Source organism: Ranitomeya imitator, chromosome 7 (assembly GCF_032444005.1).
Source record: "Ranitomeya imitator isolate aRanImi1 chromosome 7, aRanImi1.pri, whole genome shotgun sequence".
In the NCBI taxonomy this organism is placed as follows: domain Eukaryota; kingdom Metazoa; phylum Chordata; class Amphibia; order Anura; family Dendrobatidae; genus Ranitomeya; species Ranitomeya imitator.
In genome coordinates, this window is record NC_091288.1 from 44,654,562 (window position 1) to 44,667,476 (window position 12,915).

Here is a 12,915-nt window from a genome sequence, read left to right on the forward strand (position 1 = left end):
ACAATAATTAAAGCGAAATAAAACGACGCTGCTCGTGAGAGCTTACAATCTACAATGAGGTGGGGAGATACAAAGCACAGGTGTGTATTTACAATTATGTATTTACAATGATGGTCCAGCCATCTTCAGGGGGTGGGGGATAGCTGGAAGTAGTGAATGGGCTACACACAAACATAAAATTACTTTGATTTGGGAACGTGATAGGCAGCTCTGAACAAATGTGTTTTGAGCGAGCGCCTAAAACTATGCAAATTGTGGATGGTTCTAATATCTTGGGGTAGAGCATTCCAGAGGATTGGCGCAGCACAGGAGAAGTCTTGGAGTCGGGAGTGGGAGGTACGGAATACTGCAGAGGTTAGTCGAAAGTCATTTGCAGAGCGCAGAGGTCGGTTGGGCAGATAGACAGAAATGAGGGAGGAGATGTAAGGGGGTGCCGCACTTTGGAGAGCTTTGTGGGTGAGAACAAGTACTTTGAATTGTATCCTGTAATGAATGGGCAGCCAGTGTAACGACTGGCGAAGAGCGGACGCATCCGAGTAACAATTAGCCAGATGGACGACCCTGGCTGCTGTATTAAGGATAGACTGGAGAGGGGAAAGTCACGTGAGGGGGAGGCCAATTAATAGAGCGTTACAGTAGTCCAGGCGGGAGTGGATCAGGGCGACAGTGAGGGTTTTTGTTGTTTCCATGGTGAGAAAAGGGCGGATTCTAGAGATGTTCTTTAGGTGTAAGCGGCACGAGCGGGCAAGAGATTGTATATGGGAGGTGAAGGAGAGATCGGAGTCAAACATAACACCCAGACAGCGCGCCTGCTGCCGGGGTGTTATTATGGTGCCAACCACGGAGAGGGAAATACAATATATGGTGCCACCCACGAAGGGGATAAACAATAAACATTGCGTTTCACCTTCGGACCTGTCCTGGCACCACAGCACGGCTCTGTCCTCTACTGACTTGATTCCCCCCTTAGGCTCTGTTCTTCTCTTCCATTACTTACCCAGGTCCTGCACCTACATAGCGAGGTGAACTGCAGGAGTTAGGTACCGTCCTGATTGGGTACACCTTGTCGCGGTAGGATGGAGTTTACGCTTTATTGATCAAAATAGTGTCAACTAAGTGCTCTATGTTATTTACATGTATCACTATTACTATTTATTTACTTACTACAGGGTATTTGCTCATTTTGTTTTTATCTTATGTTCTGTCGAATGGCCACAGTGTGAATGCGCACCTATGCGTCTGACTTATACCAATATATACTCCGGCTCATTTTTTTTTGTTTTCTTTCAATGAAACACATGCTATGCTGTAGCATTGAATGCCTGATGGTACATGCCACTCATTCTGGTGGATAACAGAGCCCCAGAAAGACATATCAATAGATCCTGTTAACACTGTACCTTTCGTTCCTCATCGTCTGCAACTGATTTTTCTTGACTTAATTTTTCCGTCTGCTGTCCAATTTTGTCAATCAAGGCTTCGGTATCATTGTTCCTCTGGTGAAGTTCTACCTCTTGTATGGCAAGTTTAGACTTCAAATCCTCCACCTGCGTGAATACAACAGAGACCTGGTTAATTAAGTTTTAAGACGATATTTTCAATTATATTAAAATCAGTTAGCTTAAAGAATAAATGCTGCCGAGGGCGTCATTGTCAAAGCGTATAATTACTTTGTTCCTCTAGAGGTTATGTAATTACGTCTCTCTATTTATCAAAATACTGGCTTGAAGGCAGTAAAAATGAACTTGTTGGTTAATTATGTGGATAAATGCAGTAATATCTCTATATTGTAATGATACCTGTAAAAAAAATAATCTATTAACTTTCCAGCAGTGCAAATATAACAATATATAATATCAGTATGCAAATTATAATTGTTTTCAAAAAGTGAAATTTTTACATTGAATGGAAAACCAAAGAATCCTAAGTACGTGTATTAAAACTTGTTAGGAAAGGTCATAGAACCATATTCGATTATTGTAATTAAAGGGGTTGTCTCACTTGGATGATGGTTGGGACATAACAGGGCATATTAATTATCAGCGGCTCTCACTCTGGAAGACCAGTTCTGGTCCTTAAATAGTCACTGTTCTTTTAACAAACTGCATAATTCCAAAGTACAAGTGAATGTAGGAAATTTTGTAATATATCTGATAAATATGCCCCTTTTTTCACTTAAAGGCCATTTCTTCTTCCCATGCAGCTTATCATTCAATTAAAAATACAGTGGAAAACTGTCTTGCTCAAGACAAGACGGACTGCCAGATCACTGAAGGATTAGACATCAGCTGCCTTTTGAAGTGTATGGAGAAATCTGTTCCACGGGAGGTTGCTGGTCTTCCTGAGATCGCCTTAGGACTCCTTTTGTTATGGTTTGAGAGGTGGGGATAAGCAGCAGTGAGGATAGAGAAAGAGACAGAAAAAGGGAGAGAGAGAGGGAGAGAAAGGCAAAGAGACACACGCAGGCAGTGCCAGCAAGTGTTTTCTTTCTCCTCTGGGCTGGATTCACAGCTACACTGCTCAGTACTGTTGTATAATGGTTTCCTTGTGGCTGCTGCTGTTGAACATGTGCTAAGAAGAGGCAGAAGAGCAGAAGTCCCTGATGTCTCTGGGTGCAGTGTCACAGTGGAGAGATCATAGCAGTTAGTCTCTAAGCGTTAACTCAAACGCAACTTAAAGGGGTTATCCACTACATGAACCTTCTGAATCCATGTATTCCCCAGAGTAAGATAACATTTATAGCGTCATTCCAGCTCTGTCGGCACTGGCTCTCCCAGGGATTGCGTGACATTGTTATATCATGCAATCCCCGTGGCCAATTATCACTGGTTTCACTTTTCTCTCCTACAGACGCCATTGACATCCAGAGGAAGTAAGAGCTGCGGCTTGTCTCTCACTTCCTCCGGATGCTTCAATTCGTCCTAAGACAGGGAGTAGAGTTGAGCGACCTTGACCTTTTTAGAGTCGAGCCGGGTTTCGCGAAACCCGACTATCTCAAAAGTCGGGTCGAGTGAAATCGGCCGATTATGACGTAAAGTCGGGATCGACCGAAACACGAAACCCAATGCAAGTCAATGGGGCAGCATAGTCGGTAGTGAGTGGGGGCCAGGAAAACACCTAGAGTGCCCATTTTAATGTCAAAACCATCCATTCTTCTTCATGAAGCTTGTCAAGCGTAATTTACCTTATAATAATTGGAAGGCATTTGAAATTGGGGGTCATTTGGCTAAAGTTGTGGTGGGTAGGGCTGGTTCAAGTAATTAGTGGGCCCAGGAAATCTGGACCACGTCACGGCAGTGGAGCAGGGAGAGGTAAGTATTTCAACTTTGCAAGTGCTGTGAACCTGAGCAAGCAGGGGGGGCCCACTCGTTGGCATTGGCACTGGCACAGGGCTCCTCAAAGTACAGCGGTGTGTTTGCACGGCGGGGGCGCCTCCCACCGGCAGCAACACTTTTGCGTACCATGAGAGGCCCTGTGCCAGTGACGTCGCCAACTAGTATTCCTCCCCCCACCTGATGAAGGAACCTGCACTTTCATCTGCACCTTCCTGTTTGTCCCCGTGTAAGGTGGTATGGTATGCGGGAAGGGGGACCTGACTTTCAGCAGGGTCACAATCTTGCAGTGTAGCGTGCACGGGAAATGTTGCGTTATGGGTCAATGTACCAGCAGACTCATCTATCACTGGCTGGGCAATGGGCAGGATGAGGAGGAAACACAGATATAGGCCCAAAGAATAAAGTGGGCTAAATGCAGTTCAAAATTGGTAACACAGGACTAATCAGGGGGCATTGCAGTGGAGGACAACTGGAATGAGAGGCTGACACAGAGAGTAGGCCCAAATCAGTAAGTAGTCGAAATGCAGTTCAAAATTGGCAACAGTAGTAAACAGGCGGCACAGCTTTGTTCAGTGGAGGAGAACAGCAAGGAGTGGCAGACACCGATAGTAGGCCCCAACCCAACTAGTAGGCCAAATGCAGTCTAACATTAACAACTACTTAACGAGCGCCTGAAAACGGAATTTCAGGACAGGAAACCAGGAGAACAGCAAGGAGCGGCAGACACCGATAGTAGGCCCCAAACCAACTAGTACGCCAAATGCAGTTGTTCCGTTTAACCACAATTTAATGAGAGCCTGAAGATAGAAGTTCAGGAAAGGCAACCTGGAGAACACCTTGGAGTGGAACACACCATCTCTCTACACCCCATACCCAATTTGTAGGTCTAATGCAGCGTAGTTTCCAACAACTACTAAACGAGAGCATGATGATCGAAGCATTGGCGAGGAAACCTGGGGAACACCTTGGAGTGGAACACACCATCTCTCTACAGTGGAACACACCATCTCTCTACACCCCATACCCAATTTGTAGGCCTAATGCAGCGTAGTTTCCAACAACTACTAAACGAGAGCCGGAAGATCGAAGCAATGGAGAGGAAACCTGGGGAACACCTTGGAGTGTAACACACCATCTCTCTACACCCCATACCCAATTTGTAGGCCTAATGCAGCGTAGTTTCCAACAACTACTAAACGAGAGCATGATGATCGAAGCATTGGCGAGGAAACCTGGGGAACACCTTGGAGTGGAACACACCATCTCTCTACAGTGGAACACACCATCTCTCTACACCCCATACCCAATTTGTAGGCCTAATGCAGCGTAGTTTCCAACAACTACTAAACGAGAGCCGGAAGATCGAAGCAATGGAGAGGAAACCTGGGGAACACCTTGGAGTGTAACACACCATCTCTCTACACCCCATACCCAATTTGTAGGCCTAATGCAGCGTAGTTTCCAACAACTACTAAACGAGAGCCGGAAGATCGAAGCTCAGGAAAGGCAACCTGGAGAACACCTTGGAGTGTAACAAACCCTCTCTCTACACCACGGAAGGGCTGATTCTTAGGAAGGAAGGCTGTCGGAAAGAAGCAGGGCGTGTCCGAGGGTGATTATATTCTTATTAGGTATATACTCACCCTCGGACGCGCCCTGCTTCTTTATTTGTAATGAATGTTTATTTGCAATGTGGTTTTGACTTAGTCTATTTTTTTGGTAAATAATGATTTTATTATTTTCATTGTTTTGCATCTTCTTGGCAATAATATAAAGAAGACGCGACAGGACAACACTCGGTGGATGCCATATCTGTGTTTAAAATTGAAAAAACCTTTCAGTTAACTACTTGCAGGAGAAAGTTATTGTAGCTGGTGGCCATTTTTAGTACTGTACCAGATTTTTGTTGTATGTGTTTGTTTTTAATGTTAAAATGTCTGCATTTGATATCTCTCCAGTATTTTCTTTTTTATAAGCAAAATACTTATTTTTATATTTTCTGATGTTGGTTCCAGGGGTACACGGGCAGCAGTGGTGTGGTCAGTGGAGGCCTAGTGGAAGGAGTGACCGCAGACAGGCATCGAAGGCCTAAAATAATAACACATGGCTGTAGGCAATTTTAAATTGGTTCCAGGGGTACACGGGCAGCAGTGGTGTGGTCAGTGGAGGCCTAGTGGAAGGAGTGACCGCAGACAGGCATCGAAGGCCTAAAATAATAACACATGGCTGTAGGCAATTTTAAATTGGTTACAGGGGTACACGGGCAGCAGTGGTGTGGTCAGTGGAGGCCTAGTGGAAGGAGTGACCGCAGACAGGCATCGAAGGCCTAAAATAATAACACATGGCTGTAGGCAATTTTAAATTGGTTACAGGGGTACACGGGCAGCAGTGGTGTGGTCAGTGGAGGCCTAGTGGAAGGAGTGACCACAGACAGGCATCGAAGGCCTAACATAACAAAAATGTCAATACAATGGTATTGTCAGTGGCAGGCATTGAAGGATGTCAGCGCATAGACTAAACATTGGTGGAGCTGTGAGATAATTTTGCAAGTGGTAGAGCACTGTTTGAGCTGGGGTGGGGGGAAACTGTCTTGTGGCCGGCGGTACAGGCCCAGGGCCCCTCATATTACAACGGTGTGTCTGACGTTGGGTGCGCACCACCACCGCCAGAGACACTTTATTGTACTAGGAGGGACCCAGTGGCAGTGCCGTCGACCAAAAGCGGGCTCACCCACCTCTTCAGACAAACTGCACTCTCACGGGTGCTGTCGCCAAGTGTCGATACCACGGCCCCGTGTGGGGAGTTTGGCCATTTAGTGAGGTGTAAACATGTCGTATGCTGGACAATCAGGTGCAGAAAATTACGAGATTGGAAAAGGCATTCAGAATAGTCCACAGGCAAGACCTTTTCATAGGAAAGCTAGGTGTCAGCCGGGCAAGGTGGGGCAAAAGATTTCGAAATCCAGTTGTGGTTCATTTTAATGAAGGTTAGATCATCTACATTTTGGGTAGCCAGACGAGTCCTTTTTTCTGTTAGTATTGAACCTGCAGCTCTGAATACTCTTTCTGATAGGACACTAGCTGCCGGGCAAGCAAGCTCCTGCAATGCATATTCTGCCAATTCTGGCCAGGTGTCTAATTTTGATGCCCAGTAATCAAATGGGAATGACGGTTGAGGGAGAACATCGATAAGGGATGAAAAATAGTTTGTAACCATACTGGACAAATGTTGTCTCCTGTCACTTTGAATTGATGATGCGGTACCTGTCCTGTCTGCGGTCATAGCAAAATCACTCCACAACCTGGTCAGAAAACCCCTCTGGCCAACGCCACTTCTGATTTCTGCCCCTCTAACTCCTCTGGTCTGCTGGCCCCTGCAGCTCGTGTGAGAACGATCACGGGCGCTGTGTGCAGGGAATGCCAGAAGCAAACGGTCAACAAGAGTTGATTGTTTGGTTGCTAATATTAGTTCCAAGTTCTCATGTGGCATTATATTTTGCAATTTGCCTTTATAGCGAGGATCAAGGAGGCAGGCCAACCAGTAATCGTCATCATTCATCATTTTAGTTATGCGTGTGTCCCTTTTGAGGATACGTAAGGCATAATCCGCCATGTGGGCCAAAGTTCCAGTTCTCAAATCTGCGGTTGTGCTTGGTTGAGGGGCAGTTTCAGGCAAATCCACGTCACTTGTGTCCCTCAAAAAACCAGAACCCGGCCTTGCCGCGCCACCAATTTCCAGTGGCCCCGGAAAAGCTTCCTCATTAAAAATATAATCATCCCCATCATCCTCCTCGTCCTCCTCCTCCTCTTCGCCCGCTACCTCGTCCTGTACACTGCCCTGGCCAGACAATGGCTGACTGTCATCAAGGCTTTCCTCTTCCTCAGCTGCAGACGCCTGATCCTTTATGTGCGTCAAACTTTGCATCAGCAGACGCATTAGGGGGATGCTCATGCTTATTATGGCGTTGTCTGCACTAACCAGCCGGGTGCATTCCTCAAAACACTGAAGGACTTGGCACATGTCTTGAATCTTCGACCACTGCACACCTGACAACTCCATGTCTGCCATCCTACTGCCTGCCCGTGTATGTGTATCCTCCCACAAAAACATAACAGCCCGCCTCTGTTCACACAGTCTCTGAAGCATGTGCAGTGTTGAGTTCCACCTTGTTGCAACGTCTATGATTAGGCGATGCTGGGGAAGGTTCAAAGAACGCTGATAGGTCTGCATACGGCTGGAGTGTACGGGCGAACGGCGGATATGTGAGCAAAGTCCACGCACTTTGAGGAGCAGGTCGGATAACCCCGGATAACTTTTCAGGAAGCACTGCACCACCAGGTTTAAGGTGTGAGCCAGGCAAGGAATGTGTTTCAGTTGGGAAAGGGAGATGGCAGCCATGAAATTCCTTCCGTTATCACTCACTACCTTGCCTGCCTCAAGATCTACAGTGCCCAGCCACGACTGCGTTTCTTTCTGCAAGAACTCGGACAGAACTTCCGCGGTGTGTCTGTTGTCGCCCAAACACTTCATAGCCAATACAGCCTGCTGACGTTTGCCAGTAGCTGCCCCATAATGGGAGACCTGGTGTGCAACAGTGGCAGCTGCGGATGGAGTGGTTGTGCGACTGCGGTCTGTGGACGAGCTCTCGCTTCTGCAGGAGGACGAAGAGGAGGAGGAGGGGGTGCGAACGGCTACAGCCAATTGTTTCCTAGACCGTGGGCTAGGCAGAACTGTCCCAAACTTGCTGTCCCCTGTGGACCCTGCATCCACCACATTTACCCAGTGTGCCGTGATGGACACGTAACGTCCCTGGCCATGCCTACTGGTCCATGCATCTGTTGTCAGGTGCACCTTTGTGCTCACAGATTGCCTGAGTGCATGGACGATGCGCTCTTTAACATGCTGGTGGAGGGTTGGGATGGCTTTTCTGGAAAAAAAGTGTCGACTGGGTAGCTCGTAGCGTGGTACAGCGTAGTCCATCAGGGCTTTGAAAGCTTCGCTTTCAACTAACCAGTAGGGCATCATCTCTAACGAGATTAGTCTAGCTATGTGTGCGTTCAAACCCTGTGTACGCGGATGCGAGGCTAAGTACTTCCTTTTTCTAACCATAGTCTCATGTAGGGTGAGCTGGACTGGAGAGCTGGAGATCGTGGAACTAGCGGGGGTGCCGGTGGACATGGCAGACTGAGAGACGGTGGGAGATGGTATTGTTGCCACCGGTGCCCTAGATGCAGTGTTTCCTACTACGAAACTGGTGATTCCCTGACCCTGACTGCTTTGGCCTGGCAAAGAAACCTGCACAGATACTGCAGGTGGTGCGGAAAATGGTGGCCCTACACTGCCGGAAGGGATGTTGCGTTGCTGACTAGCTTCATTGGCCGAGGGTGCTACAACCTTAAGGGACGTTTGGTAGTTAGTCCAGGCTTGCAAATGCATGGTGGTTAAATGTCTATGCATGCAACTTGTATTGAGACTTTTCAGATTCTGTCCTCTGCTTAAGGTAGTTGAACATTTTTGACAGATGACTTTGCGCTGATCAATTGGATGTTGTTTAAAAAAATGCCAGACTGCACTCTTTCTAGCATCGGATACCTTTTCAGGCATTGCAGACTGAGCTTTAACCGGATGGCCACGCTGTCCTCCAACAGGTTTTGGCTTTGCCACGCGTTTTGGGCAAGATACGGGCCCGGCAGATGGAACCTGTTGCGATGTTGATGCCTGCTGCGGCCCCTCCTCCTCCGCTTCAGAACTGCTGCCGCCTGCACCCTGTTCCCCCAATGGCTGCCAATCGGGGTCAAGAACTGGGTCATCTATTACCTCTTCTTGTAGCTCGTGTGCAACTTCGTCTGTGTCACCGTGTCGGTCGGTGGTATAGCGTTCGTGATGGGGCAACATAGTCTCATCAGGGTCTGATTCTTGATCAGCACCCTGCGAGGGCAATGTTGTGGTCTGAGTCAAAGGACCAGCATAGTAGTCTGGCTGTGGCTGTGCATCAGTGCACTCCATGTCAGATTCAACTTGTAATGGGCATGGACTGTTAACTGCTTCACTTTCTAAGCCAGGGACGGTATGTGTAAAGAGCTCCATGGAGTAACCCGTTGTGTCGCCTGCTGCATTCTTCTCTGTTGTTGTTTTTGCTGAAGAGGACAAGGAAGCGACTTGTCCCTGACCGTGAACATCCACTAACGACGCGCTGCTTTGACATTTACCAGTTTCACGAGAGGAGGCAAAAGAGCTAGAGGCTGAGTCAGCAAGATAAGCCAAAACTTGCTCTTGCTGCTCCGGCTTTAAAAGCGGTTTTCCTACTCCCAGAAAAGGGAGCGTTCGAGGCCTTGTGTAGCCAGACGACGAACCTGGCTCCACAGCTCCAGACTTAGGTGCAATATTTTTTTTCCCACGACCAGCTGATGCTCCACCACTACCACTACCCTCATTACCAGCTGACAATGAACGCCCCCGGCCACGACCTCTTCCACCATACTTCCTCATTGTTTTAAAAACGTAAACAAACTAACGGTATTTGTTGCTGTCACACAAATTACACGGTGAGCTATAACTTCAGTATGATTTAGCTACCCCTTTACAGGTGAGTGAGACCACAACGAAAATCAGGCACAATGTTACACACTCTGTTGTTGGTGGCAACAAATGAGAGAGATGCCACACACGCAGGACTGTCACTGAAGCACAAATGTAAATATTAATCTCCCACTGATTTGATTTTTTTTTTTTTTTTTTAAGGGAGACTTTAGGAAAAAAAAATAATAGAATAAAATGATTTTTTCAGGAAGAATTTAGAAACCAAATAAAATAAAATGATTTTTTCAGGGAGAATTTAGAAAACAAATAAAACAAAAAAAGGCTTTCTATGGCCCACTGAGTGAGAGATGACGCACACAGGAGTCAGGAGTGGCACACAAGCCCAGAGGCCAATATTTATCTCCCACTGATTGATGTAGTGATTTTTTCAGGTAGATTTTGGAACCCAAATCAAGCTAAAAAAAATAATAGGCTTTCTATGGCCCACAATTGGAGAGAGAGAGAGAGAGAGATGGCACACCCAGGAGTCAAGACTGGCACACAAGCAGAAAGGGCAATATTAATCTCCCACTGATTTGTTTTTTTTTGTTTTTTTCAGGGAGACTTTAGGAAAAAAAAAATAGAATAAAATGATTTTTTCAGGAAGAATTTAGAAACCAAATAAAATAAAATGATTTTTTCAGGGAGAATTTAGAAAACAAATAAAACAAAAAAGGCTTTCTATGGCCCACTGAGTGAGAGATGACGCACACAGGAGTCAGGAGTGGCACACAAGCCCAGAGGCCAATATTTATCTCCCACTGATTGATGTAGTGATTTTTTCAGGTAGATTTTGGAACCCAAATCAAGCTAAAAAAAATAATAGGCTTTCTATGGCCCACAATTGGAGAGAGAGAGAGAGATGGCACACCCAGGAGTCAAGACTGGCACACAAGCAGAAAGGGCAATATTAATCTCCCACTGATTTTTTTTTTTCAGGGAGACTTTAGGAAAAAAAAAATAGAATAAAATGATTTTTTCAGGAAGAATTTAGAAACCAAAGAAAATAAAATGATTTTTTCAGATAGAATTTAGAAAAGAGATAAAACAAAAAAAGGCTTTCTATGGCCCACTGAGTGAGAGATGACGCACACAGGAGTCAGGAGTGGCACACAAGCCCAGAGGCCAATATTTATCTCCCACTGATTGATGTAGTGATTTTTTCAGGTAGATTTTGGAACCCAAATCAAGCTAAAAAAATAATAGGCTTTCTATGGCCCACAATTGGAGAGAGAGAGAGAGAGATGGCACACCCAGGAGTCAAGACTGGCACACAAGCAGAAAGGGCAATATTAATCTCCCACTGATTTGTTTTTTTTTTTGTTTTTTTTTCAGGGAGACTTTAGGAAAAAAAAAATAGAATAAAATGATTTTTTCAGGAAGAATTTAGAAACCAAAGAAAATAAAATGATTTTTTCAGGGAGAATTTAGAAAACAAATAAAACAAAAAAAGGCTTTCTATGGCCCACTGAGTGAGAGATGACGCACACAGGAGTCAGGAGTGGCACACAAGCCCAGAGGCCAATATTTATCTCCCACTTTTTCTTTTTTGTTCCAGGGAAAATTTATAAACCCAATAAAAAAAATAATAAATAGGCTTTCTATGGCCCACTATCTGAGAGACAGAGAGAGATGGCACGCTTAGGACTGGCACACAAGCCCAAAGGCCAATATTAATCTCCCTTTTTTTTTTAAGGGAGAATTTATAAAAAAAAAAAAAAAATAAATAAATAGGCTTTCTATGGCCCACTATTTGTGAGAGAGATGGCACGCTCAGGACTGGCACACAAGCCCAGAGGCCAATATTAATCTCCCACTTTTTTTTTTTTTTCCAGGGAAAATTTATAAACCCATTAAAAAAAATAAAAAATAAATAGGCTTTCTATGGCCCACTATCTGAGAGAGAGAGAGATGGCACGCTTAGGACTGGCACACAAGCCCAAAGGCCAATATTAATCTCCCTTTTTTTTTAAGGGAGAATTTATAAAACCAAAAAAAAATAAATAAATAGGCTTTCTATGGCCCACTATTTGTGAGAGAGATGGCACGCTCAGGACTGGCACACAAGCCCAGAGGCCAATATTAATCTCCCACTTTTTTTTTTTTTTTCCAGGGAAAATTTATAAACCCATTAAAAAAAAAAAATAAATAAATAGGCTTTCTATGGCCCACTATCTGAGAGAGAGATGGCACGCTTAGGACTGGCACACAAGCCCAAAGGCCAATATTAATCTCCCACTGATTGATTTATTGATTTTTTCAGGTAGAATTTAGAACCCAAATAAAGCAAAAAAAAAAAAAAAATGGGCTTTCTATGGCCCACTGAGTGAGTGATGATGCACACAGGAGTCAGGAGTGGCACACAAGCCCTGAGGCCAATATTTTTCTCCCACTGATTGATGTAGTGATTTTTTCAGGTAGATTTTAGAACCAAAATCAAGCAAAAAAATAAATAGGCTTTCTATGGCCCACTGAGTGAGTGATGATGCACACAGGAGTCAAGAGTGGCACACAAGCCCTGAGGCCAATATTTTTCTCCCACTGATTGATGTAGTGATATTTTCAGGTAGATTTTATAACCCATATCAAGCAAAAAAATAAATAGGCTTTCTATGGCCCACTGAGTGAGAGATGACACAGACAGGGATGGCACTCTAGCAGACATGTCAATCTTAATCTCCCACAAAAAAAAAAACAAAAAACAGGGAGTGTCCTTCAATTACTATCTCCCTGCAGTAATCTCAGCCAGGTATGGCAGGCAGCAATAAGGAGTGGACTGATGCACAAATTAAATAAAAAGTGTGTACAAACCAAAAAGATAGCTGTGCAGAAAGGAAGGAACAAGAGGATTTGTGCTTTGAAAAAAGCAGTTGGTTTGCACAGCGGCGTACACACAGCAATGCAGCTATCAGGGAGCCTTCTAGGGCAGCCCAATGAGCTACAGCGCTGAGGAAAAAAAAAAAAATGTAGCTTCCACTGTCCCTGCACACCGAAGGTGGTG

The 12,915-nt window shown here is 45.2% G+C and overlaps 1 protein-coding gene across 1 annotated transcript in view; it reads right to left on the minus strand.

Annotated features, from left to right (window-relative positions):
- Positions 1–12,915, minus strand: part of LOC138646080 (dynein axonemal heavy chain 11-like) — a 377,510-nt gene that overhangs the window by 152,583 nt on the left and 212,012 nt on the right. The window contains exon 47 of the mRNA XM_069735549.1: positions 1,401–1,547. Coding sequence (XP_069591650.1) covers positions 1,401–1,547 — 147 coding nt within the window. The remainder of the gene's footprint in view (positions 1–1,400; positions 1,548–12,915) is intronic.